The 25,818-nt window shown below is 43.9% G+C and overlaps 1 protein-coding gene across 1 annotated transcript in view; it reads right to left on the reverse strand.

The window, feature by feature from the left end:
• FN1 (fibronectin 1) overlaps positions 1–25,818 on the reverse strand; it is a 52,520-nt gene that overhangs the window by 25,084 nt on the left and 1,618 nt on the right. The window contains 19 exon segments of the mRNA XM_032693395.1: positions 1,134–1,200; positions 1,202–1,401; positions 4,220–4,492; positions 5,857–6,051; positions 6,571–6,660; positions 6,778–6,906; positions 8,504–8,680; positions 8,800–8,977; positions 10,174–10,295; positions 12,036–12,179; positions 13,767–13,895; positions 15,743–15,895; positions 16,562–16,738; positions 18,248–18,427; positions 18,911–19,111; positions 20,511–20,666; positions 23,169–23,306; positions 23,430–23,561; positions 25,274–25,411. Coding sequence (XP_032549286.1) covers positions 1,134–1,200; positions 1,202–1,401; positions 4,220–4,492; positions 5,857–6,051; positions 6,571–6,660; positions 6,778–6,906; positions 8,504–8,680; positions 8,800–8,977; positions 10,174–10,295; positions 12,036–12,179; positions 13,767–13,895; positions 15,743–15,895; positions 16,562–16,738; positions 18,248–18,427; positions 18,911–19,111; positions 20,511–20,666; positions 23,169–23,306; positions 23,430–23,561; positions 25,274–25,411 — 2,979 coding nt within the window.

Genomic DNA, 25,818 nt, shown 5'->3' on the forward strand with positions numbered 1-25,818 from the left:
CCCTCATCAACACCTTCAACTCTTTTGAAGTCAGCAGAAAGGGAGCTCAAAGTCAGGCTGAGGCATCTGTGGTCTCATTGATATCTGTCAGGAGCATCACATGGAATCCAAAGCCTTTGTGTATCCCAAAAATCAGCCTAAATAACACCACTGAGTTTAGTCTGAAATGACCTTGTTCTCAGTGAAAAGACTTGGTTCAAGACTACAGTCTTGAACTGGACTGATTTCATTCAGACAAGCCAGAATTTGAAGGCAATATTAACCTAAGATACCAAATCATATCCTAATTGAGAAATATCTCTAGATAAGACTGACTGTCAGCAAAAAGTATCTTGCCAATGTCAACAGTGTTATTCTGATTCAAAGTCTGAAACCTTATTTTTAGTTTCACATTGTTCTAAAAGAAACCACATTCTCTTTTGAAAAGAGGATGTGGTTCTGGGCTTGGATGGCTTTGAATTTTGTTAGTTTATACGATGGCATCATCATTATTTAAACATTGAATCTATTTGTTCTTTCTAGAATTATGTGTGGGTTCTTATAGGACTCCATTTCCTCCCTGAATTTGCTCAATATTTCTTCCAAGCCAGCAGCACATGTATATATGACTGAAATGTAAAAAAAAATAATAATAAAAAAAAAGGATAGAATGCCATGTTTGTGTCAGTTTGAGTAACTGCAGTTGAGCTGCCTTAGATGGTATGGTTGGGCTTGAGAAATGTCTGCTTTCAGCTTTATACAAATGACAGACTAATTATTCCTTGCCCATTTTAAGGGAGCTGTATGCTTTCCTTAACTCATCATGCCAAAAATCAAACAATTAGAAAGATCAAGTAAAATTCAATATCTTTGACATTCAGCTAAACAAAAACTGAGGTACCAGTAGTTAGTTTTCCCTTTTTTTTTTTTTTTAATACAATCAGAAAAGCCGAAATACATTTTACTAAAAGCTTTTTGATGCAAATAACTCTTTTTCCTGCCAACTAGTTCAGAAAGAAGAACAAGGACTATTTCCCAAGCTGTTGTGCTGGAATGCTACTTCAAAAGGCTGCTTCTGTAAACCAATTCACAATAGCCACTTTGAGCACAAGTTTTGAAGAAGGGCCATGGCATTACGTGTGTGTGTCACTCACAGGTTGTGAAGACTCCAGTCGCTCTGTCGCTTTGCAGGTCATCTTTAACTGCCACGAGGTACACGGTGTCGGTCAGGTGCAGGTTGCAGGTTCCTCAGGAGGTACTTGCTGGCAGAGGGTCCCACGTTGTAGGTCCTTGGCTGCCCTCCCCTCGTGGGACCTGCCGTCAGCCGGTACCCTGTGATCACCGCCCGGGGCCGGGTCCACAGCACCAACACCGAGTGCTCCGTGGTGTTCAGGAACCTCAGGTTGGTGGGGGCATCAAGCTCTGGGGAAGGAAAAGAGGAACATCCCTCAGCTTTCTAGCTGAATCTCTACTTCACCCCCACTTCCAAAGCACGTCTGTTCCCCCGCACAAACCATGGGTGTACAAGGAGGTTGGTGAGCCTGTGTTTGTGACTCACTGTGTGAGGGCAATAGGAGGGAACAGAGAAGGTGGGGACCATGGGAGAGCTGGGAATGGAAGTGAAAGAACTCTATCCATGCCTCAATGCCAGCCAGTAACTTGGTTGGCCAGGCAGACCTGAGCATTCTGGGCTGCACCGATTTGGGTCACTGCCATCCATGGCATCCCATGGGGAAGGCAGGCTGAGGAAAGACAAATGAACCCAAGCACACTCAGGAATTTCAGTAGTTTCTCATGAATGCTGAGCATTTTTTTAAAAATCAGCTCAGTTTAGACTTGTCAGCATAAGTACAGAAACCTAACTTTAGCCCTTTTCCATGAAAAAGATTTATTCTTTTAAATCCTTGCCCAGTCCTGTCGAAATCCCTTCCCAAAATAAACCACCCCTACTTTGTCATTTGAATGTCAAAATAAGTAATAGTCAGCAGCTTCTTGCAGAAAACCAGTTCCTAGATCTACGCAAAAACAACCACCCCATGGAACTGACCAAACAACAATTCCAAGCATGCTCATCTCTCCCATGGGACTCAGGGAACAGCTTTTACCAGGCTTCCTCCCCTTTTTATCACTGCCCCCAGGAAGCTGCTGAAGCTGATAACCCACAGAACTACGTACACAAGAGGCTGATGCAGCAGTGCTCACTCAGCACCACTCTGGAGCCCAGTGACAGGCAGATGTCACTACCTTTGGCTGTGACAAGATGAGGCTCAGAAGGGGAAAAACACCTGAGTAATTTGCCCCCACAGCAGGCAGGGTAGCACTGGCTGCAGCAAGGGATTTATGGTGTCCGCATGGCAAGTTTCTCCACCTTTTCTACATTCCAATCATATGTTGAAATTAAGAACAGTGAGAAGAGGTTTCATCAATGCTCTTTTTTGATGGCAAATGCTTTTTTTCTCTTCCAGAAGAGATAACATTTGGGGGATAAAAATTACTGTTTTCATCACTCTCTCAGTGGAGAGCAGTTTTTGTCCTTTTTGTTTTCTCCCCAGTTGTTTTCTCCAGGGAGGACAAAGGAAGAGGGACTTTTTTCTTCCACCATTTGAAAAAACAAGGGAAATAGTTCTAGAAGAACAAGATGAGTGTAATAGTCCTTAGGCCCATCTCTAGGTACTTAGACCTGTGCTAAGTCTCATCTATCAAGGATTGTATCTTCCCCCAGTGAGCAGCCTAAAGCCAGTTCCTTTCTGGACAGTTTAATTTGCCAGCTCTATCAGGTTTTATCACCTCCTCTCCCATAGTAAGGGGAAAACGAGGAAGATTAAAAAGCACACACACTCCGAGTTTATTTGTAGACTTTTTAAACAGAAGGCCAAAAAGAGAATCACATTTACACCGTGGGAAGAGACTTTTGCTGCAGGGTTTTCCTTGGGAACCCTGAATGATTTCTGTTTCCCAGGACTTTCGATTACAGGATGCAATTTATGTGAATACTTTCTGAACTGTGGTTTAGGCAAAGCCGTTAAGCGGATGATCACAGCCTATGGAAAACGATCCCAGACATTTGTAACTAGCCCTGTGCTGTCTGAATTAAATGTCTCTCAGGTACACCTCTGTGTGGAGTTTCAGAGGGGCTCTACACATCGCCAAGGCTCCTCAAAACAGACACAAAAAATTACAGATCCAACTGGGAACTGAGCCCTTCTTGTTCTAAATGCTTCCAAGGGAGTTCAGATTATTAACTCGCATCCTTGCTTCTGAAAGCCTTGCTTGAAAGAGGAGGGAGAGTGTTCACACCATCTGAGATTAGATACCTATGTCAAAGGACAAACATAAGGATCCCTTTCTCCTTGCGTAGCCAAGGGAAAGGTACTATTCATGGTTCATAACTTATTGGATATAAGTAAGGATACTTTTCAAAGAGCATGGCTATATTCACAGATAATCCCATTTCCTTCCCTTCCCTCTCATCCTTGTAAGAGTCAGGCTAGGTCTGCCAAACTTTCTCTCATTCACTGAAAAGTGTCAGAACAGCAGCACATGCACATAGCTGAATTCTGGTTCTTTGAATAAAGCAATCCAGTCAAAGAACACCAAAAACACCTAGTCACCCTTCTATTGCCCAATAAACAAGATCTGTTCAAATGAACCATGGCCCAGGTTCTGTCTGATCAGCTCCTTTTGGATCAAAAAGGGAGATAACCACCCAAACCCAGACTAAACTTTCCCTTCCATGTGAAAATCTCCATCTTCCTTGCCTGTGCAGGCAGAAGTGCTACTGCTGAGAGTGGAGCCAGATAGGTACATAGCTGTCAGAAGGGAGATAGGGATTTTCAGAGCAATCTCAGCAAGGTTCCTCAGTCATGCTGAAATCTGCCCTAAGGTATCCACACACAGAAAAAAATAAAATTATAAAAATCACAGGCTGTGATCTGTGCTGTAAAAGAACTGCAGGGCCCATCAATTCTCAGTCAGTAATAAAAAAGTTGAATTCCAGCCATACGAAATTGTTTTAAAGCGCCATGAGAGTTAAACTCCATTGGAAAGCCCTGGAGGAGGATAAATCTGCTGAAGAGATCATTGTTAGACTGACTGAATTCCCAGCCCTGTCATTCTACTTCTGGGATACCTCCTGGGCTATAACTGTTGCACTTCAAGTGCTCTGTTTATACATTTCTCTAAGCGACAGACAAATACGCACTTCAAAAGGCTGATAAAAGCACAAAGGAAAGACACTTACTGGTGGTTTGCTGCCCAGTCAAAGGTTTGCTCTCCCTGCCCTGGCTCACAGCAAAGATCTTAAAGAGGTAAGTGGTTCCTGGGAGCAGGTCAATGACTTCAGCAAAGGAGCTCCTGGTGATGGGCAGTCTCTGGCCGTGCTGGCCGGGCCGATTGACAGGGATCACCTCCACTCGGTAGCCAGACACTTGGCTCTGCGGGGGGGTCCACATGATGGTGATCTTGATGTCAGAAACCTCCACAAACTGCAGATCTCTGGGTGAAGGAACTTCACCTGAAAAAAGAGGGATAGAACAGTGTCATAGGGAGTCAGTCCTTAGCCATTAGCAGAAGCGACAGGTTTTTATGGAAGGCAGAAAAGTTAATTTTGATTGAACAATGGCTAGCCAAAGAATATTACCAAACTGAGAAGTCGTGGTAACCTTACTGTAAACATGTCTACACACATTCCCAGACAATATTCAAGCTGATGACAATTCCAAATGTCACTACTTAGTTGTATTTTATGCCTTCACTCACAGAATGTACCTTGCTGTGACAGAAAGAGGAGTGAAAGACCAGGAGTAATATGCTACAGAACTTCAAATATATGCAGAACCAAAGCTTGAGGGAAAAAAAAAAAATACTCCAGGGACTGGAAACAGTTACCTCCTTTTCAAATTAAAAGAGAGGGTTTTCAAAACCCACAGCATTTTCTGAGTGTCTATAATTAACTTAAAATCCATCTTTTATAATTTAACAAATACAGGGGCTGATCTGGCCTTACTGTAGTCAAAGACAAAATGCAGTTCCCTCTGTGCTGGTCCCCAGTACTGCACCCTTGAATTCCTATGTTTAGATTAAGTTTCTTCAGATTAGGACTGATATTGCTCTAAGGTTAACCAATGCACATTTGTGGAAGATACAGATGCCAAACCATAAAATCATTGAGCTGAGTTCATTCCTGGTAAATTCCCATTTGAAAACATATGTTTCCAACTTGCAGGACCATCAAATTCCACTGCTTACCACATCAGATCCCATTCTTTCACTATTCTTGCTTTTGGTTTGGCTATTCAGTCCATCTGGATACTTAGGAGAACCCCAAAACCACTACTTTTTGAAACAGTGGGTGCCTGCAGTTGAGATTGTATGGTGTTGTTTTGGCACATCATTCAATGCTAAGGAATCTCCCATCTTCACTCACTGCAATGGAAAATAATGGATAGGATGGAAAGGAGAAGGATAAGTCAGGTGAATTACTAGAATTCGTGTTGTGGTGTCCAAGTACATAACCTTGAATATCCGCAGGCCAAGTACTGAGGCAAATGATACCCCAGGCTCTTCAGATGATCTCTTGGCAGAATTCCCCCTAAGATAACTTGGGAAACTGATCTCTTTTCTGCCTGCAGTCCAATCCCTAGGAATACCACCCTACTGATGCAGAGTGGGGGCCTGTGTCAATAAGGAGTATGGATTTACTATAAAACTTCAATACCAGCGGAATTACAATCAAAAAACACAATGAGGACAAAACATAATTGAGTTCATTAAGATTCATTTAGCTGCTAACAGAAAACTCAGGACTGATAGATTAGTTCATTTAGCATTAGTGCTAACAGAAAACTCAGTGACTGATCTCCAGAACACGGGCATTACCTGTGCGTGGGACACCTGTGGTTTCCTGCTGGATGAAGATGGGAGTGCTCTCCTGGTTTTCCTCCACGGCATAGATGCTGATGTTGTACTGAACTCCCGGCATCAGGTCACTGAGCGTCACAGAGGTTGCAGTGTCAGGCAGGTTGAGCTCTGTGCTGCTGCCTTCCACAGAGGGGGTGTAGATAATTCTGTAGCCTAAAGCAAGGGAAATTGCAGTCCTCAGCACAATCAGTAATGAGGGCTAAACTGATCTCTCTACTGAGGTTTGACAAAAACAGTCCTCAACTTCAGCAGGACCTGTGGCTTGTCCATGCTCACGTCCCATCTACAGACCACACACTCATAACACCTTCCAAAGCATAATCTGACCTGGGTCAGAATATTTCTGAGGTTTGACATGTTGATTTAGGTCTGTACAGTTCTCATGCTTGCTATGGTAGGATCTGGATGACAGATACAGATAGAAGGTCATAGGGTTTGTTTTTATTGAACACAAGTCCAGAAGGAATTATGTTGTATCCAGCCTCCTGAATTGCTTGGTTCAGACACTGAAACCCAGCAAATGCTGAACCGCCCATGTGCTTTCCAGCTGGTCTCAGACTGGGCAGAATTCTGCACTAGCCCTTTGTCACAGAGTTATACTTCAATTTCTTTTTTACCTACATTTCAGATTCTACCAATAACACAAAACAGGTGCACTCCAGTGGGACCAACCTGTGATGGGAGCCTGTGGTCTGCTCCAGCTGATGACAATTGATGTGTCATCCACACTTTCCACTGTGTGATCGGGAGGTGCATCAGGAGCTGTTTAAGGGAATAAACAGAGGAGAACAGCAAGTGTGAGGATGAGAGATACTGAAACATCATTGAGCAAACAGTGAAAACAGCTTTCAAAGTGCAGCAACATCCTCCCTCACATACCTGTAGTCTGTGAAGTAGACAGGATCAGATTCTGCTCTCCTTCTTCAGAGATTTGATAGACGTTAACAATGTACTTGCGACCAGGAAGCAAGTCAGGGATGTTGACAGAAGTGGCTGTGCTTGGAAGATCTAAGGAAGGCAGGAAAGAAAAATTTGCCTTAGCAATTCCATCTTCTTGCTTTCTCTCCAAATTAAATAATTGAGACCTCTGTTCTAATCTGGGCTGAATCACAGTCTGCCTGCAATAAAACAGCAGTTGTTCTGCACTGTCTTTGGTTCACCTCAGAAAAGCTGTGTGGAGAGTTGGGACAAGTCTCCTTACTCAGCAAGCAGCCACCACCTAGGACAGCAAGGCTTGATGTGTGACATGGCAGGGCAACTGGAGCAGCAGCCCCTTGCACACTGCTGGCACACAGCCATCTCAGCTGAGTACTCACTTCATACCCTGCCTGGTGTATTTTCAGTACAGAAATGTATGGAAAAACTTTCACACGAATAGGTTATGTGGAAAGACTGACTCATGAGTGAAGAAGAATGATATTATGAGGGCTGGTGAACTTCTCTCCCCACTCCCTTCTCCCAGATGTCCACCTACGTGCCAGATGTAAAAATTCCCCATGAAGCAGCTCCTCACTGGCCAGACTGAAGCCAAGCATCTTAAGGGAAACTGGGAATTGCCTTTCAATTTGCCTGTAAACCTCTGTCTGTAGACAGATGAACTCAGGAGCTGCTTCACAGCACAGCTCAGCTGTCTGGGCAGACAAGAAAGGTGGTGACAGTGCTGGCAGTCCCCATGTGAGCCAATTCTGCTCAGGAGTCCAAGCCTGAGGCTTCAGGGGAGCAACAGACCAGGGAGAATTTTTAGGTCAGGGGATTACTGTTCTTTTTCTCACATTGCTCTTCTGTCTCACTCATATCCCAATACCCTTTATAACCTCAAATCCTTGTGAGATATTGCTATTACCATTGTTAAGACAGGAAATTAGGAAAAAAGTTAAGATGAAATTACATGTGTTGACATAGGCTCCACAGTAGGTATCGGAAAAAGGATTTCAATTCCTAGATCTGAGTCCAGTGACTTTAACCACCTTCCCAGCTCAACTACACTGTCACATTACCAAAGATGAGGAAGATCAACCCAAAGAAAACAACTGATAGAGCAGACTGGAACAGACATTCATGAGACAACAAGCAGCCAAGAGGAGGCATTTGGGAATGATTTCTCTGACCATTCTGGTGGAAGGACAAAGGTATGGCAAAGGAAATTATCCAGGAGGCAGGTTCAGAAAACAGATTTGGTTCTCTTCTCATCTGCACTGCTGCTCACTTCAGGATGCTGTGGGAGCCAGTAACCCTACATGATTTCAAAGTGAAAAAAGCCTGGACAAATTCATGGAGCTGAAAAGAATAAATATATCTACCCACAGTTATTGCAAATCCACCTCTCCTGGCTCAGAGAGTTTTCCTTTGCAGGATCCTGGGACAGTATTCTGAGAGGGCATTGCTCTATACTTGCCTTGTTCTCCTACAGCCATTGATGGAGAGAGGACAATGAACTGAGTGAGTTTTTAATCTGAGCTGGTGCTGCCACTCCTGTATCCTAATGGAATCATTTGAAAGACAGCGAGATGCTCACTGTTTACACCAGCTGTACTGACTGCCACAAACCAGGCATGTGATGCACTGTTAGCAATGCTTTGGTCTGGCAGACTCAAGAGTGTCTCACCGAGATACTGCGGCTCATCGCCCTCCTCACTCAGCTCGTACTCAACACGGAACCCAGAAACTGTGTCAGAAGCAGAAACCCAGGAGACAACAAAGCTGTTGGCTGTGATTTCAGTGACAGACTCTGAAGTAGCAACCACGGGAGGAAGAAGAGTTGTCTCTCCTGAAACAGTGTTGCCTGCAAGAGAGAAGAGAGGTTTAATTAACCATTGCTACTTTTGTGTTAATGGAACGCACAAAGCAAGGACTTGGGTGAAGGAGATCAGGTTTTTCTGGATGGCCCCCTGTTCAACTCACTTGTCACTGCTGTGGTGCTGGTTGTGGTGAAATCAAAGCGAGTGACTTCTTTGTGGCCATACTGCTGAACACTGATGAGCTGTCCTTCATATATCACACCGGGCTTCAGGCCTGAGATGGTGTAGGAGTTCTGGTAGCCAGGGATGGTGGCTTCCTTCCACTGCCTTCCAGAGTTTTTCTGCAAAAAAGGGACACTCAAATAGAGGAATCTAGTGACCTAATGTGCTGCACGGTTCCTAATCACTGTAATATTTAAACACAGGTATGACTTGAATGGCTTTAATGCACAGACAGAACCAAGTGAAAACGAGATGAGAAAAGTACGCCAAGAAGCAGGACTAATGGCATTTTGGGAGGTTAAGTGTTACAGTGGTAAACTTAAAAACAACCTAGCTTTGACCTTTTTCCTTTAAAAAGAGCATTATTTGTAATAGATATATAAAGTCAACTCATTTCTTTATCAAAGTGCAGTAAGGGGTGAAGGAATGGCTGGAAAATATATATTTGAAGGCTGTTCACAATAACACTCTAAGCCATCATCTGAAAACAATATACAGAAAAGTTCTTCCCTTCTACCCTGTATTTGAACTCTATGGGAAGCCCTAAAATAATGCTCCATCCTCTGAGGTTTGTGTGCTTTAAAGTCCATTTCTTTCAGGCCTTCATCCAAGATACACTGAAGTCAGTAAAGAGACTTGAGTGCCTTGAATGGCTTTGGATCAGGGCCTTTATTGTTCTCTTAATAACAGGCAGCATGGAGGTACTAATGTTCTTAATCATTAAGTGGTCTTTTGTGAAGCTGCACTCAGGGGACCTGTAACACAACTCATCTACATTGGTTAAAGTGAATCATTCCTCAGATAGGAATGAAACACCAAGCAATGGTTAACCAGCTTTGGCTTACACTTTACAGAAGATGGGAGATGACTGTTTATTTAATCCTACACTAGCTGTTTATGTCTTCATATCCTACTCATCTTTACCTCCTCATTAATAGGCTAAAATGTATTCCAGCTGTCTCTGGATATGTACATTACTAAAACAATGTTTCTTAGGATAAAGAAGCTTCCACAAGAATTTACATTCCTTAAGGTGAGGAAGAATATAAACTTGTCTGCTTGCTGTTCTAGTGCTTTGTTTAATAAGATACTTAATGAACATAGTGACCAGTAAAATTTGGGCAGGAAAACATTAAATGTTTATACAGCGCTGGCTGTCTTTGATACTCCAGAGTAGCTGTTGACCTTGACAGGGTAAGGACACAGAATTAGCAAATCAAGTTTGCTGGAATTGTCAGTCACTATTTTCAGACACCAGAAAAAAAGCCAAATACAGTATTTTTGATCAACAAATGATGACAAATGTGGCACTCACCGGTCTCCAGCGCAAGATGTACTTGGTGATGTGAGATCGTTCAGGAGCATTCCACTGGATGGGGTGGGAATTTGGCTGATTTGCACTCTCTGTGATGATCACCTGAACGGGCCCAGTTGAACCTGAAAGGAAGAACTGCAGTTTTTAACTTACTGGGGATGTTTTTCTTCTGCCTTTGTTGTGGAGTCACGAAAAAGCAAGGAAGTTGCATGGCTCACACAATATTGCTATATGTGGGAAATGTGTTACATTGTTGTTGTATCCCTAATGCTTCACTGCTCCTTAGAAAAATGAGGAATTAGAATATATTCGGGGGGGGGAGGGGGAGTTTAACATGCCCTGTTTGACTTAATTTCCTGTGAGTTATGAACGAAATAGAAAATGAGAGGTCCAGTACCGAAAAAGTCTGAGGGAGGGAACTGCTTTTATCAGTTAATATCTTCTGCAATGGGAGCAGGGAAGCTGATGAGAAATGTCTGCCAAACCCAAATCTAATCTTGCAGCATGGTTAGGGAAAATTCCTGATCTGACCTTGAATACAACCTGAAAAAGTAGATTTCTTTATCAGTTGATTTGAACCACTAATTTTGTGACTCTGTGGAGCACTCCACAGATAGTGAGGCTTGTCTTCTGCACACAAACCCCCCCAGAAGGGTTGGTGGTAGTCTTGAGACAAGTCAGGCCCAGGAAGTCATGGAAATACAAGTTCAGCAGTGCTCTAATGCTTAAGACTATTTTAGCTAGACCAGGCTCAGGCATATTTTCTCCACAAAGCTCTCCAGTGGAGAAGGAAAGGTTTAATGATCCTATGGTTCTCCTTTCAGCCCCTCCCAGCCCCGCTGGAGAGGTTTCACTGAACACTCAGCAGCACTGTCCTCACATTAGTTCTCAGAAAATCCCAGCAAAGAGATCCCTGGAATCTGCAGAAAAGTGTTTTAGCCATTAAATACCTTCACCCTCACCTCATTCCCAACATTTCTAATAATAATTTATTTGGACAACCATGTAATATACATAACTGCTCCATATTTAACAGGACTTCTAGGCAAACAAACCTGTGCCCACAGGCAGAAAATTTCAAAAGCTCGCCTAACCCCAAGACTACACTCAGAAACATAAGATTTGGGTTATTTACACATTTTCAGTCCCTCTTGTGTCTAAAGCAGCCCAAAGCCCTGGTCTCCAGGCTGGAGGCATGCATATTTCACATAGCTTAGGCAGATGTTTGTTTAAGCACTCTGACAGAAGTCAATGAAGCTCGGCAAGCCTTAATATTTCATCTTATTCAGAGGAAGACAGTGGCAGTTGCAACCTTAAACAGGAAAGTAGAGAGGTTCCCCTTATCGTGTTCTGTTCAGGGAACTGAAGCTGAACAACCAACAAACAGGCATTGCCCATACCTATGAAGAGTTCCTGGAACTGCCTGGACAAACAAGAGTTCAAATATTTAGTTTCTTTGGGGAACTGATCAGGCAAAAGGTTTCATTCTGTGATGGATTCTGCTTCTGTAGTGAGTGGCAGAGGAAGGACCACACATGTATGATTTTTAAGCAATATCAACTGAAGATCACACATGTGATATCACTAAATACCAAGAGGCAAAATAAAACCAAGTTGCTGTGTGAACCAACAGCAATTCTCTAATGTAATCCTGGCTTCAGGAATAGCTGCAAACAGCCTGGCCCCCTCTTTATAATCATGACATCTTCTTGTGTCTGCCAGGGGATGGGGGGAAATTGGCTCCGTTTGAAAAGGAAACAAAAAGGCACAATGTACAGAAACCTGAAGGGGTGAGGGGTGCCAAGTTTGCTTTCCTCACGTCTCACTGAGCAGAAAGGTTCATCATCTGTGGGGTTCCTTACCTGGGTAGGTCTGCAGAGGCTGGCAGTGCCATTCCCCAATCCCACGCCCATAGCAGTAGCACTGGTATCTGACCCCATGGACGTACTTCTCCCAGGAATCTCCGATTTGGTAGAAGGTCCGGGTTTCTGAATCCTGGCACTGGTCTAAAGGCACAAAAGAAACAGTTATCCCTTCATGTTGCAGAAACTACACTGAAAAATCCATGCTGAACTCAGAAGAGTAAGTGACAAGAGACCTGTATACAAAGAAATGCAACACCAATGTTTATTTGCAAACATGTGATGTAAAGAGAAAGCAGCCACGGAAATTAAATCTCAAATCAAGGTTCTTGATATAACACTGGATGTATTCAGTTAGAGCTTAGGCAGCTAATTCAGCTGTGATGCATGTGTTAAGATACCGTTAATTCCAGGCTGTCCCCCTGGCAAGCTTCCCAGGCAAGTCAATGGGGTGTTCCTTCAAGAAAGGATTTTATCTTCTGTGGATCCCAATTCTGCTCTGGTCAGGTAAGTTCATTTCTCATCCAAAGCTAAACCATCCTGCTCTCAAGGAGATCAGTGGCAAAATTCCTCCTGGCTTCAGCAGAATTTAGTTTTACTTTAGAAGTCCCGTGAACTTTCAGCAGAATCTTTCCAGATTTACCATTGTATAAACCAAAGGACAGATCAGATCCTGAAATCAGCTTAACTAGTGTAAATACAACACAGTATCAGCACTGCAGTACACTTTCTAGTCTGACAACTGCCTGTGTTCCTGGCCCAATGGAAATTTTCAGTGAAAACTAGCATTATGCTTGCTTGGATAAACAGGAGCCTTATTTAGAGAGCCAACAAAATTAAACTTTGATTGTACCTTTATGGACGGCTGAACTTTCCCCTCCCTTTCTTTCAAACTAGCAATTTTCAGGAGCTTTACAATCCAAGTTCCTTCAGTAAACATGCACAGGTATTACTGTAAATAAAGCAGAACTTCACCACTAGTAATTTCTAATAGATTTTCTTGGCAATACTTTGAAGATCTCTTCGATTTAGTAATTGCAAACCAAACTACCAGGTCTTATCTTCCAATCAAGGAAGTGGGGGGAGGCAGAAGAGATGAAATCTCATTCCTGCAGAGAACCCGGATGGTTTTGGAAACCTCCAGAGTACTGTTTAACACGTGTTCTCATCCTGAGCTTTCTCTCTCTGCCAGAACAAAGGGCAGCCAAAAAACTCAATTCAGTCCAAGGTAAGTTAATATACACTGGTGTTCCTTCCTAAGTTCACTGAGAAAACTCCTAAAGATTTTAGGATAAAGGAAAGAAAACTGATCCTATCATCAGTGCCCAGCTGCAAGTTGTTTTATCAGTGTTCAGTCTCAGAGCCCTGTCAGCTAAGATGACAGCTTTGGTACCAGAATTCAGCCAAATAACCACAGCCAGGGACTAAACCTGCCTCACTACCACAAGCTGCTACATTTTAAGACACGTTGCCACAATCTGTTACTACTGTATCAGAAACTTCTTCTGTGGCATGTGTGATAACCCAATCTTATTGGGTTAAAATTCCAAATGCCCTTCCCACTTATCCTCCAGCAAACCCAATATTAATTCTATTTTTTTGCCGTTGTGGAATTCAAGATAAAGTGGGCAAAGACTGGGCCCAGATTCACACACCAGTTTCACCATCCCACAACCAGATTCTACACAGCCACAGAGTGTGTTTGGCAAGTGGGAAGAGCTGGTGACTTACCAACAGGGTCACATTTCCATCTGCCCCGGCCCTGGCCAAAGCATGTGCAGTTCAGCATGTGCCCCTCATCGTGACGCTTGTGGAAGGTCTGGTTCACATCATAGGTGATGCCGTCCACGATGCACTGGTCTGTGGGACAGACAGCAGAGTTTGTCAGCAATAGCTCTAAGTGTTAGGACAGAATCCTTCTGCTTGGCAGATGGTTCCCTCCGCTTGATCAGTGCACAGAGACTGACCATGACAAGCTCCACTCAAGCAAAAGGCAGCCCTCCTGACATCTGTGACCATCACAGGTCAGTGCTGCATCCACACCACTGCTCCTGAGTTCAGTTATCAGCAGTGTGTAAACAAGCAACACTTGCAGAAAATACGTCTGTAGGATGCAATCTGAAGTACTCCAACTACAGAACTGCCTTGTTCTTTCTCACAGATTCCACGTGTGAAAGACAATCTAAGCCAGCACACTGACTCTCCAACTACCTCCTCTGGGGAAGGTCTTGACTGAAACACCTCAGTGAGCACTGCCTCAAATCATTGGAATTACACAAGGAGAACGGATCTTCCTCCAATTCATGAAGACAGCATGAAGAAGTACAAACAGTCTCATGATGTTATTCTCTTGGGTATCTCTGCTCCACTCTGTAGGAATCCGAAGGCAGGAGCAGATCTATTACACACACAAGATGCTACTGGCGCCTATTGCTCTGCTCTTCTTTCAAAATCCAGTAACCAGACCCCCTGCTTAAGTACAGTGGTATCAATCTATGAGGTTCAATGTCAATCTAGGATCTGGCCCAGAATTCCTAACTCCAGTCTAATCACAGCAGGAGCAGAAAGTCAAAACAAACATGAAAACCACCCCAGAAGCATGTTGTTTTGTTAACAGGGACCCAAGAGACCCAAGTTCAGTTCCGGAGTCAATCCCAGACCATCTGTCCTTGGGGAAGCGACTCCAGGCTTTCATTCCCCATCATACTTTCCCACACCATGGGCACAGCATCAGGATAAACCAAGGAGTGCTCAGACTCTCCTGCGGGCGCCAAGGTCTGGCTGCTCTGTTTAAACAGCTCTACTTAGATAACCTTTGCCTCTTGAAAAAACAAAGCATCTCTACTCTCCTCATCAAGAAATTCCCCTTTAAGTCCAGAATGAAACTGCAGAGAACCAGCTGCATAAGTGGAAAAAGGAGTTCCACAGAACAGAACTTTGAGCAGTGCCTTTCCCACTGTTCTGAAGGAAACACATTTAAAAAATCCCTTCCAAAGCCCTTGGGTGAGCCTTTCCCTATAAATTATATCCCATTTCAGCAGTGGTGTTAAGAGTCCTTTCTTGGCTGTTTGACAGCAACCCCCCTGCCTTTTCCAGACATGAAGCCAATGCTGTGAGCTAGCTGTAGGATGATCAAATGTCTGTGCTTTTAAGTCTTCTTTTTTTGGTATTGCTTAAGCACTTCTCCACTTGGACCACTCATACAAATAAGTAAATAAATAAGAGCAATCTCAGTGCTTTCCTGTCAACTTTTCATACAGATTAGCCAGCAAAGGGCTAATCTAGCACAAAGGAATTGAAAATTTCACGGCAGAACAATAAAACAGAACGGCTCTGCATTCAAACTTCAGACTAGTCTGGAGTTTTGTCTGTTCTTGAGGGGGGGAGGTGCTTCTACTGAGCTCTCCATAAAGTCACAGCAATACCGATTCTTAAATGTAGACAAAAGAAGGAAGGAATATCTACTGATCAAGCTAATCAAGGTTTGTCTCTGCTTGCTAGTCAGCAAAGGTTGGAATTTACTTTTCCAGCACATAAACACGACAAGAACTTCACAGCTCCTCTAATTCCCTTCCTTCTCAAAAGAAAAGCTTGATAATACACAGTTCTTGAGCAAGGGCTCAAACTCAGAACGATGGAAAAGAATACCCATTTCTCCCATCACCCCCTTTAGACTAAAGTGGTGATACCATTGTGCAAGTCAGTACCTCTGAGCTGGGAATAGGCAATGCAGGTCCACTCTCCACGGCCGTTTCCAACACAAGTACATCTCATCATATGGCCCATGTCGTGCTGCTTGTCCCACTGGTCCCCAACACGGTACATGACACCATCGTTGGTTGTGCAGATTTCTTCATGGGCTGGGTGAGAAGAAAGCAACAGGGTACTTTACATGGCAAGAATTAACAAGATCTTGAGAGCTGAGATCGTCTGCAATTCCCCTTCACACCATGTAGTGGTTTCTGCATCTTAACAAGAAAGCTTTAGGCACCCCCTCAGTTTGGAATAGCTGGGTGATGACAGTGTCTAAGTGGAGACCCCTTGCAGGAGACCCCTAATTCATTTATTTCTCATTTGAAAGCTACTAGAAATAGCTCCTGTATCATGTCCAAGGGGTGCCATGTGAAAGAATCAGTTCTTGTTCCACACATGCCTTCCTATGAACTCGGCCATTTGAAGACCTATGTGTTCCACAAGCTGTTTAAGGACACAGATTCTACATTATATCAGTTACATTAGTTACCAAAGGCCTTTCACTTCAGAATTGGTAGTCACATTCCCTCTCATATGTACCCTGCTGACATCATGGAGATGAGCATGGAGGGTCAGAATGGACCACAGTCTTTTGACATTATTACCATTTTCAGGGTTAACACACTGATATTATAATTCCAGACTTACTCCTAACCACAGGTCAGGCAAGAGGAATTGGTGAGCTATGAGGGAAAAGCTTTGGCAGATGCCAGATAAAAACCTCACTTGCACAAAGCACTGCAGTCCAATCCCCTTGTGGCTCTCAGCCTTACCAGCCATGGGGCAGAACCCAAACTTCTGGTCGGCGTCGTAGTTCTCGGTGGTCCCACACCACTTCATGTTGTCCCTCCGTCCCTCGGACGTGCAGTCGGTGTAGTTGCGGTTGTTGTACAGGAAGGGGAAGTGGCACAGAGCACCATTGGAGTTTCCACCCCGTGTCTGCACCAAAACTGAAAAGAAAACAGCTGCAGATGAGGCCTGCACTCTCCCCTCACAGGCATGGGGGAGCTTGGAAAAAAAGCCACTAGCACTATTTTTTCCCATGTGCACCCTGTGTATTATCCACAGGCCTCTTTTCTTGGCTTTAATTAATTCAGATCTGGAAACATAAGCCTTGCACAAGGTCAGTTCAGTTCAAGCATTGCTTTGGAAGGAGCTGCAGAGTCAGCCATGGGAATTCCTGGGGACCAGGGAAAACCAAAGCTTAGTGTGTTTGGGAAGTAGCTTTGCAGACACTTTGTCCCAAGGCCTCGCAAATGAAATGAACTCACAGTTCCCAGCATACCTGTATTACCTCACTGAGGCAATTTCCCTTGGGCTCTGAGGAAAATCTCTGCCCTCAGGGAAGGGTTACAGTTCAGTCATGTACAACAGGACAAGCCAAAACCTCTCAGCAGGTTGGAAGCTTCATGTTTTGCAAGCAGCAGTGGAAAGAGGGCTGTAATCTACCTGAACTAATCACCTCTTGGGCAACTCTGCTTTACAAATAACGGGAAACAAGGAGGCATTTACTGAGGTCTTTCTATATTGACATTTCTCTTTTCCCACAGTGTACCACAAGCAGCCTCACTAAAACTAAAACAAGAATGTGTGTGTGGACAGAGTTTTTTGTGTGTGGACAGAGACAGTGATTTTTGGGTTTTCGTTGTTTGGGTGGTTTGTTTGGTTTTTAAAAAAAACAAAGAATATTATATGTGCTGCAGAGAAAGGCTTGACTTTTATCAGGGAAAAAAAACAAACAACTGAAGTAGAACAGAATTTTTAAAAAAAAGGACTGTGCAGTATAAGCAGCAGCATTTTCATGTGGCAACATGAAAAATTCTGTCCCGGGGCAGACCCCAGAGAAGCTGCCTGGACACTGTTCCATGGATGCCTGACAGGCTTTCCAGGAAGTGCAACCACACAGGTGGATCTGTGTTGGGAAGGGAACGCTGACCATGCACAGGCAAGAGGGAATGCTGCTGCATTAGTCATGCCCCAGCTCTTGATCAGAGACCACAAATCACATTAAGATCACTGCTATATATGGCAGCCTGGCTAGATAGCCAGGATGGAGGGAGTAACAGGACTGCACAGACTGTACTCCATGGATATCCCCTTCTTCACAGCCTAATATGGGCATTGCCCTAAGCAAGTCATTCAAACAAAGCCAAAGTCCTTTAGACCAAAGCTCCACCCTGACAAGGTACTGCCATTCTAAGGTCAGCTCAGAGAAGAGAGAACAGGACTCAAAAGGTACATCTGTAGCACCCTGAGCACCCTCCAAAGATGCCAAGTGCACACAAGTGCTCTGTCATCAGGCAGCCCTTCACTCACAGCACTGCCCTGCTGTGAGGCATGCTCAGAGTCCCTCCAGACTGCTGGAATGGGTCAGGCAGCCTCTTCCTATTTTCTCTGCTCCTTCCTCCATCTCTACACAAGGGTCACGTGCCCATGAAGATCCTCTGAGAAGCACTTACCATTCTGCTCAGTGCAGAAGGAGTATCTCCTGTCCTGCTCAAAGTTGGAAGTGGTGCTGCACCAGAGGTGCCCATCTGTGCGGCCTTCGGTGGTGCAGGAATAGAAGGTCCTTCCATCGTAGGTGAAAGGCAGAACACAGGGCTCTCCATCAGAATTGCCACCATACGTCTGGGTCACAGCTTTAAAACAAGCAAATCACAGCAGTAGACTCTGGTTTAAAGTAATCCCCAAATCTCAGGGCTCTAAAACAGCAACAGCCCCTCTAGGCCAAGTTACTGGCTGCTGGGAACCCACACTGACTGCCATGGACCTGGGCCAACACACACCAACAGACAACTTAACCCCACAGCTGTGTCATTCTTTTACATTCTTTTCTGAACATATATTATTGCAGCTCCATTGGAATAAAATTATTAATGCTGCTCCCCAAGGGCTCTGTTTTCCCTCAGAAAGTTATATATAACTCAATGGGAAACATTACTGCCCCAGAGAACCAGGCTTTAGATAACCAAATCAACCATTTCTTCACCCCCTGCACCCTTCTCCAGTATTTCTTCAGATGACGTTTCTAATACACACAAAAGAGTCTACTTCAAAATTAAGCCACGGGGCAGTCCTAAAGCCCTCACTGGGCTGGACAGGCTCCAAACACAAAGTCATACCTATCTCCTGGCAGCTGACTCCGTTGCCCAGGCAGGTGCAGAGCATTTGCTGGCTGCCCTGTGTCTTGAGCCACTGCATCCCCACAGAGTAGACCACCCCGTTGTCAGTGATGCACTGCCCGTAGGGCTGAGGTTGGGGCTGCTGGGGCTGGGGCTGGTACAGGGCGGTCTGCACGTTCGTGAAGCTGGGAGAGCCAGATCCTGCAGGGCACGGGAGAGAAGGGAGATGTGGGATGTAAAGCTGCGGAGCAGAACGTTCAGTTAAACGCTGGGGTAAAAAAAACCTCAGGCACTCCGTCAAATGGAAGGCACAACTCTCTTGGTGTCCCGAGACACATTCTAATTATTCCACTTAGCAAACTTCAAAATTAGAAGAATGACTCCCCTTTCTGTTAATGATAGCCTCTAGTTTCCAACACTGCGGAGTGGCCTCAGAGAGGATTTAGAAACTGCTTTTCACAGGAATTGTTTAGAAGCTGTTTATTTTTGGGGAAAAAATAAAAAAAATTGAGCTGAAGGAAATGTAAAATAGAAAAACCTAGATCGATGACAAGACAAAAAAAATTACCATGGAAGTAGGAAGGTAGGGCAACAAGGATTAATTTTGAATTTTTCATTGAAAAAACCCCCAAACTACAAATGTATTCATTTACTCTGGAATTTTTAAGCTTTGTCTCTCACTATTATTACAAATAACATGCCAAAAACTTTTAGTCAAAGAGGCCTGTTGTCTACATCATGTAAATTTTTGTTAATGATTCCCACGGGAACCTCCACAAATTCAGCTCTGCTGAAATAGGGGAAATAATAATGGAAACAAAACACTGGCACCCTTGAAGTGTTGTGCATTGTGAAGTTTAGACCTTATGAGAGTTTGAAGTTAACCTGCAGGTACCAAACAGCTAAAGGTCATTTACCAAGAGAAATTTAGTGCAGGTACTGCAGGAAAAGAGAAGTCTTACACTGCAGTCACCGATAAGAAACCTAGATACTTAAAGTGACAAAAAAAAGAATTTAGAAGCTGAACACTTAAACCTTGGGCACAAAAAATACGCTATCTATAAACTAGGTAATATTTCATACCAAAATAACAAACTATCTCATGTGCATGTATCAAATAGCATTGTATACGTTCCTTGACATTTTTTGGTTTTTAAAGCTTAGCCATTAGTAGGTGTATTTATCATGTCAAAGAAACCAGATGGTCTCTGGGATTTAAATTAAAGACATTTCAGGAAAGCTACCCTGAGGCGAATACATAAAGTTCAAATATTAACTTGGAGTGCCACGCTTCTAAGACAAAGATAGTTCCTGTGGATGCAGGGCCCTAGCTGTGATTTACTGCACTGTGATTGTGCAGGGAATCCCATCTGCACATGCAAGCCCCATTTGTGCACAAAAACACGGTAAGAATTAATCTTGTCTCCACACGCACAAACAAGGAGCATCTCCTGAACTCTGATCCTCTTTGTTACTGACCTTTTCCAGACAATTACATATCTAAATTAGGCTGGAACAACTCAGCTCCAGGTCCTAGCCATTCAAAAGGTGCCATTCCCTGTCCCTTTCCCTATGTTACACGCCATGATGCCCCACTTACCAGTGCTGGTTGTGTGCAGGGACGTGTCTTTCTTTCGCATTCCCCCCCTGCCGTTCCCGGTGCAGACGCACTGAAGCAGGTTCCCACGGTTATCCTTCTTGCTCCAGTTGTCTCCAATTCTGTAGGAGGTCTTGGTGTCATGGTCATTGCACCGATCTGTGTAAGGAATGTGCCTGTTAGCTGTGTCTGCAAGGGATGGCTTCACCAGGCAGTTTCTAGCACTGAACCACCAACACTACCAAACGAGCGGGAGTTTATAAAAACCCACCGCATTTTCTGTAGCCCTCTATTGCAAGCTCTTGATGCACTAAAGCCTGCACTAAACTGCACAGGCTGAGAGCATCTGAAAATCCTGGTGCTTTGGCCTAAGGGAAATTTCCCATTTATTTCCAGAACTGCACTTTCACTTTGTAGTCATTGTCAAAATGAGCATCATAACATTCCCAGTGAGAACATGGTAAGCTGTGTCCAAAATCAATGTGAAAAACCATGTACTATTGAAAACATTCCTGATAGTTATTTAAAAGCCATTTTAAACCCATTCTGTCTAGCATACACCTTTAAAGCCTAAACTTGTTTTAATGTCCTTATATTCTTCCTTTTTGTGTTGTTGTTTTTGAAAACAGAAGTGTTTCAGCTGGGTCATTTCATACTATACATAGTTCAGGGCTCTCTTTCAGCTGGAAGAAACTAAAACCTGTTTGAGGGCAGTATGTTAAATTCCATTTCTTCCAAAAGAAGTATGCATGAAGCTGAAGTAAGGTTAATATAAGCTGCTCATGCCACACCAGAATACCAGACTTCCTAAATCTTGCTGTTGTCTCTAATAACCCACAGCCCCCAATGAATTGAGTAAATGGGTTCAAAGGACAGTGTAACAAACTACTTTTGTCTGGATGCCAGATCCACATGGATTAACTAGTTCTTCTTCCATTACAACATTTTACCTACTCGTTCAAGGGAAACTTGATACAGTGGCTCAAATATAATCATGGATCAATGAACATGGATTTATGAAGAACTGTGGAAGGACATATGCATTAAGCCAGATTGCTGAGAGAGCACACGGGACAGAATATGAATGTAGAAAATATGTTAGTAATTTGCAGTGCTAAAGTGACCAAAAATCGAGTATTTGCCAGAAGAATGGTAAATTGGTAAGGTATTCCTCACCAATTTAATTTATTCAGATATTCCTCATGATGTCATTTAGTAAATGTGAAAAAAACCTGTCTTAAGGACACTCTTCTCAAGTTCGACAATGAAAAGTTGAAATGTCTTCCAAGAAACCAGCTGTGATTCTGGAAAATGCTGGCCATAAAAGATAAACAGCAGCAGCATAGACTGAAGTGTAATGCCACTTTGTGGCCTACAGGTATCATTTTACACATATAAATTTGAATTTCTCTATTTGATTGCAATTGGAAAACAAAATGAAAAATGAACAGGTCATTATATTGCAATTTCCACTACAATACAACAGGGCAGACCTCAGTTATGGGAAGAAAGCTACTGCCAAATACATTTTATTAGTAATAATAACTCCTCCAAAATTCACAAACAACACACTCTGTTTTATTCATTCCCATTTGACAGGTAATGATTTTTTTCCCATGTGTTTTTAACAGATTTAATATTGTCAAGGCTGGTTTGATTTTTATAGCTTATTTCTTGACCAAGTCTCTCCAGATCTTCAGTATTAATCCCAACCCTCCTCAGTGTTTTAGTTCTTTACAGGTCTGCTGTTTCTATCAGCAGAAAGCCATTATTTGTGTACCTTGAGGCAACTGAATATGAGGCAATTGAAAGGCTACAGAGGAGTTTCTCAAACTTTGCATAACCAAGGTATAAGGTACAAAGTTAAATTTTCTTGAGACAACTGGTATAAAACAGAGATAGCTCCACTACAGAGCTTGCTCCTAACAGAACTGGAACAGAAGGTCAATAAACAAGCAAGATTTGGGATTTTAAAAGCCCTGTTTGCTTTGCAAATACAAATATAATGGAATATTTACAGTAATGTCCCTCAGTGATGCAAAAAGTGGGGAGAGGTGGGAATTACCTGTGCTGCAAACAGGGGAGGGAGGAGAACTGACAGATGAAAGGATAGGGCAGACAAAACAAACCCTGGTTTAGCTAACATGAATCAAACAGTAACAGAGAAAAAAAATACACTATTTTAATCTGGCAGACTGTGCTGATGGAACAGGAATGGAATCTTTAAAAGCACCTAATTGTTCCTCAGGAGGCTCCTGAAAAACACAGAAATGGAGCTACCAGGTAAACCCTCTGCCATTTTGTGGTTCGCCCAACTTCCTGGGAGATGCCTGACTGTGACTCAGCTGACACACACGTTCCTTAAACATTTCCCTCTAAATGAGATTAAACACCCAAATAATCCAGCCATCCTGCCACCAGCACTGATCACCAGCTCTGGGGTATATTCCCAGACTCCAAATGGTGACTGGGGCACCACACACTCCCCTCTGCCCTCAGAAGGGTCTGTTTCCGGCCACTTCTCAGGGGGTGGCCATCCCTTTAAAACTACTGTCACTTGCACAGGGCAGACAAAGCTAGCAGGACGAAAATAAATAAGAAAATAAATGAAAAATAAATAAATAAAATGGAGCAGCTGGCAGTTGCCAGGCTGGCACTTACTTCTGGAGGTGCAGGTGATGCGGCCACTGCCCTCACCCAGGCAGGTGCAGTCCACCATCATCCAGCCCTGGTAGGGCTTCTCCCAGGTCTCTCCCACCACATAGGATGTCCCGGCCGTGTTGTCGTAGCATCGCTCAGCTATGAGAGGGAAGGAGATCAGAGCCCACGCAGGGCATTCCCCCATGGGGATGCCTCAGGGAAGACAGGGAGGAAGGTGCCACCCCGACTGTGTTGAGGGAGAAGGAAGGAGCAGCCACTCACCCACAGGCTTGCAGGTCCACTCGCCCTTCCCATTGCCCAGGCACACACACTCCAACATGTATCCTCCTGTCTCGTGGGGTCGGCGCCAGGTATCACCAATCTTGTAGGACTGGCCGCCCTCATGGCAGCGATCTGTGGAGGGAGAGAGGGGAGCTGAGGTGAGGGACACACCAGGGACAGCATGGCAGTGACAAGGTAAGGGCCACCTGGTCAGGGGCAGCTGGGCTGGAGGGAGGCAAAGAGAAGGAGTGGGGCAGTGAGGAGAAGGAGGTGGACAGGCTGTGGCTGCCTCCTCTATCACCCTATAAAATGGCACTCACCATTTTCCACAGGCACTGCCATTTTCTTTGACTCCCAGACCCTGTTCCCTCCTTTCAGCTAACCCCCTCCATGTTCCAAACCACAGCCGAGACCTGGCTGGTGAAAGGGTAATGTTGGGACCTGAGGAGGTGCTGTTTCTCCCTCACACCCCCCTCTCAGGCTGAGGGCTGGTGAGGAAGGGTTTGCCTCCATCTTATTAGCAGTGATGCCACTCGGGCTTCTCTGTGGCCACCCACGAGGGACATGGTGGCCAGGCCGTCATGTGGAGTATAAGGAGGTGCTTGGTGTAAGGGAGGGAAACACACGGAGGGCTGTTTGCAAACACAGGGTCTTCTTCCACGGAAATGAATAAAAAAAAAAAAAAAAAGGAAAAAAATCCACATCCCATCTTTTATTAGGAGCCACTAAAATGTTCTGTGGGCTCATTTATGAAAGCAGGGAATCTAGGAGCTCTGAAGATTGATTTAAAGCCAGTTGCAGTCAGTGAGACTCTCCAGTGAGCTCTAAACCAGGCTGATGATGAGGAAACGAGACTGCTCTTTTGTTTGCCATTTCCTTACTGACTCTTTCTTTTCTTACAACACTTATCATCCCTGCTCAATAAAACGCCATTAAATTCAGAAGGGCTCCACTCTACTTGCTAGATTCAATGCATTATTTTTTTTCCCATGCTACAATGATGGCTGGTTTTTCGAGTCCTCTGTGGCAACACTATTATAGGATCAGTATGTGTGTCTTAAACAAGAAACTGGATACTTTTAAGAACAAGACTTTTCTCAAAAGGTGCCTCAGAGACTTTGAAATCTCAGTCTAGAAGTCCTGACAGTGATCTTCATCTGTGCTCACAGAAAGTGTAATTATGAACTGAAGGGAAATTGTGAACAATTCAGTGACTCAATAAGGAAAGGATTTCCAGACAGAGACGTGAAAGGGGAGCTGGGGAGAAAGGACCAAGGGAAGTAAGGCGAGATCAAAAGGAAAGTATGGCTCAGGGTAGTGAAAAAGGAGTTGCAGAAACATATTAAGCTGCTGTCTGGATATCCAATCCCCATTCCCTTATGGATAAGTGTTGGATGACATTTTTGGAGGATGGAGGACCGACTCTCAGGTGGCATTTATTTATTATCATTTATTCTGAGTAGTCCCATTAATTTTGACTCACTAGCTACAGAGCAGACTCCATCCTTTTTTCCAGTCAGAAAAACTACTTCCAAAGGTGTGCCTGTGAAGATGCAACACATCTTGTATGTATAAATGTACTAACCTGTATGGCTGGACACTAGGAGTAAAATTTGGCCTATGTTTTTACACACTTTTAGCACTTGACCTTTTTAAAAGAGGAATTTGCTTGTGCAAGTGTACGTACACAGGGCAAGGACTTTCAACTCCAAAATTTTGGCGGGCTTTGGATCAACCTCCCCTGCAACTTTCCAGCTAATAGGCATTGGGAATATTGTGTAAATTGCTCTGGAAAATATGACACCAAGGAACAATAGCTCTAGTAATAGGCTTTAGTTACATACTGGCAATGGTGCAGCTGATTCTCCCACGTCCAGCTCCAATGCAAGTACAGTCCCAGATCATGGAGTCCTTGGGGCGCTCATAGGTCTCCCCTACCCGGTAAGTGGATCCCGTGTATTTGTCAAAGCAAGTCTCTTCAGCTATGGGGGGGGGAAAAAAAAAAAAATCAGCTTCATGTAACCACACCAGTAACATGTACAGTCAACAGCAACACACATTCCTCGCCTCCACACACAGATATTCTGTTTTTCCTGGGGAAAAACACCTATCAGTCTCCTTTTTCTTCCTGGGATGAAGCAGCACAGAGGAAGTTGGGTGAAATTTGCCTCCTCGAGGTCCCCATGATGCTGAATAACCTCTTCTTCCCTCCCCCAGTGAGCCAGAAGTTGCTGCATGGCACATCACAGGAATGCCTGAAAGGATCAATCCCAGCTGTTTGAAGCCAACAGTACAGAAGACAGGAGGGAGCAAACATCTCCTGGAAGCTGTGTGCTTTGTCATGCTAATCCTCTTTGTTCTGACTTGGCAAAAACTGAGTGTATTAATC

This window comes from Chiroxiphia lanceolata, chromosome 7 (genome assembly GCF_009829145.1).
Source record: "Chiroxiphia lanceolata isolate bChiLan1 chromosome 7, bChiLan1.pri, whole genome shotgun sequence".
Classification (NCBI taxonomy): domain Eukaryota; kingdom Metazoa; phylum Chordata; class Aves; order Passeriformes; family Pipridae; genus Chiroxiphia; species Chiroxiphia lanceolata.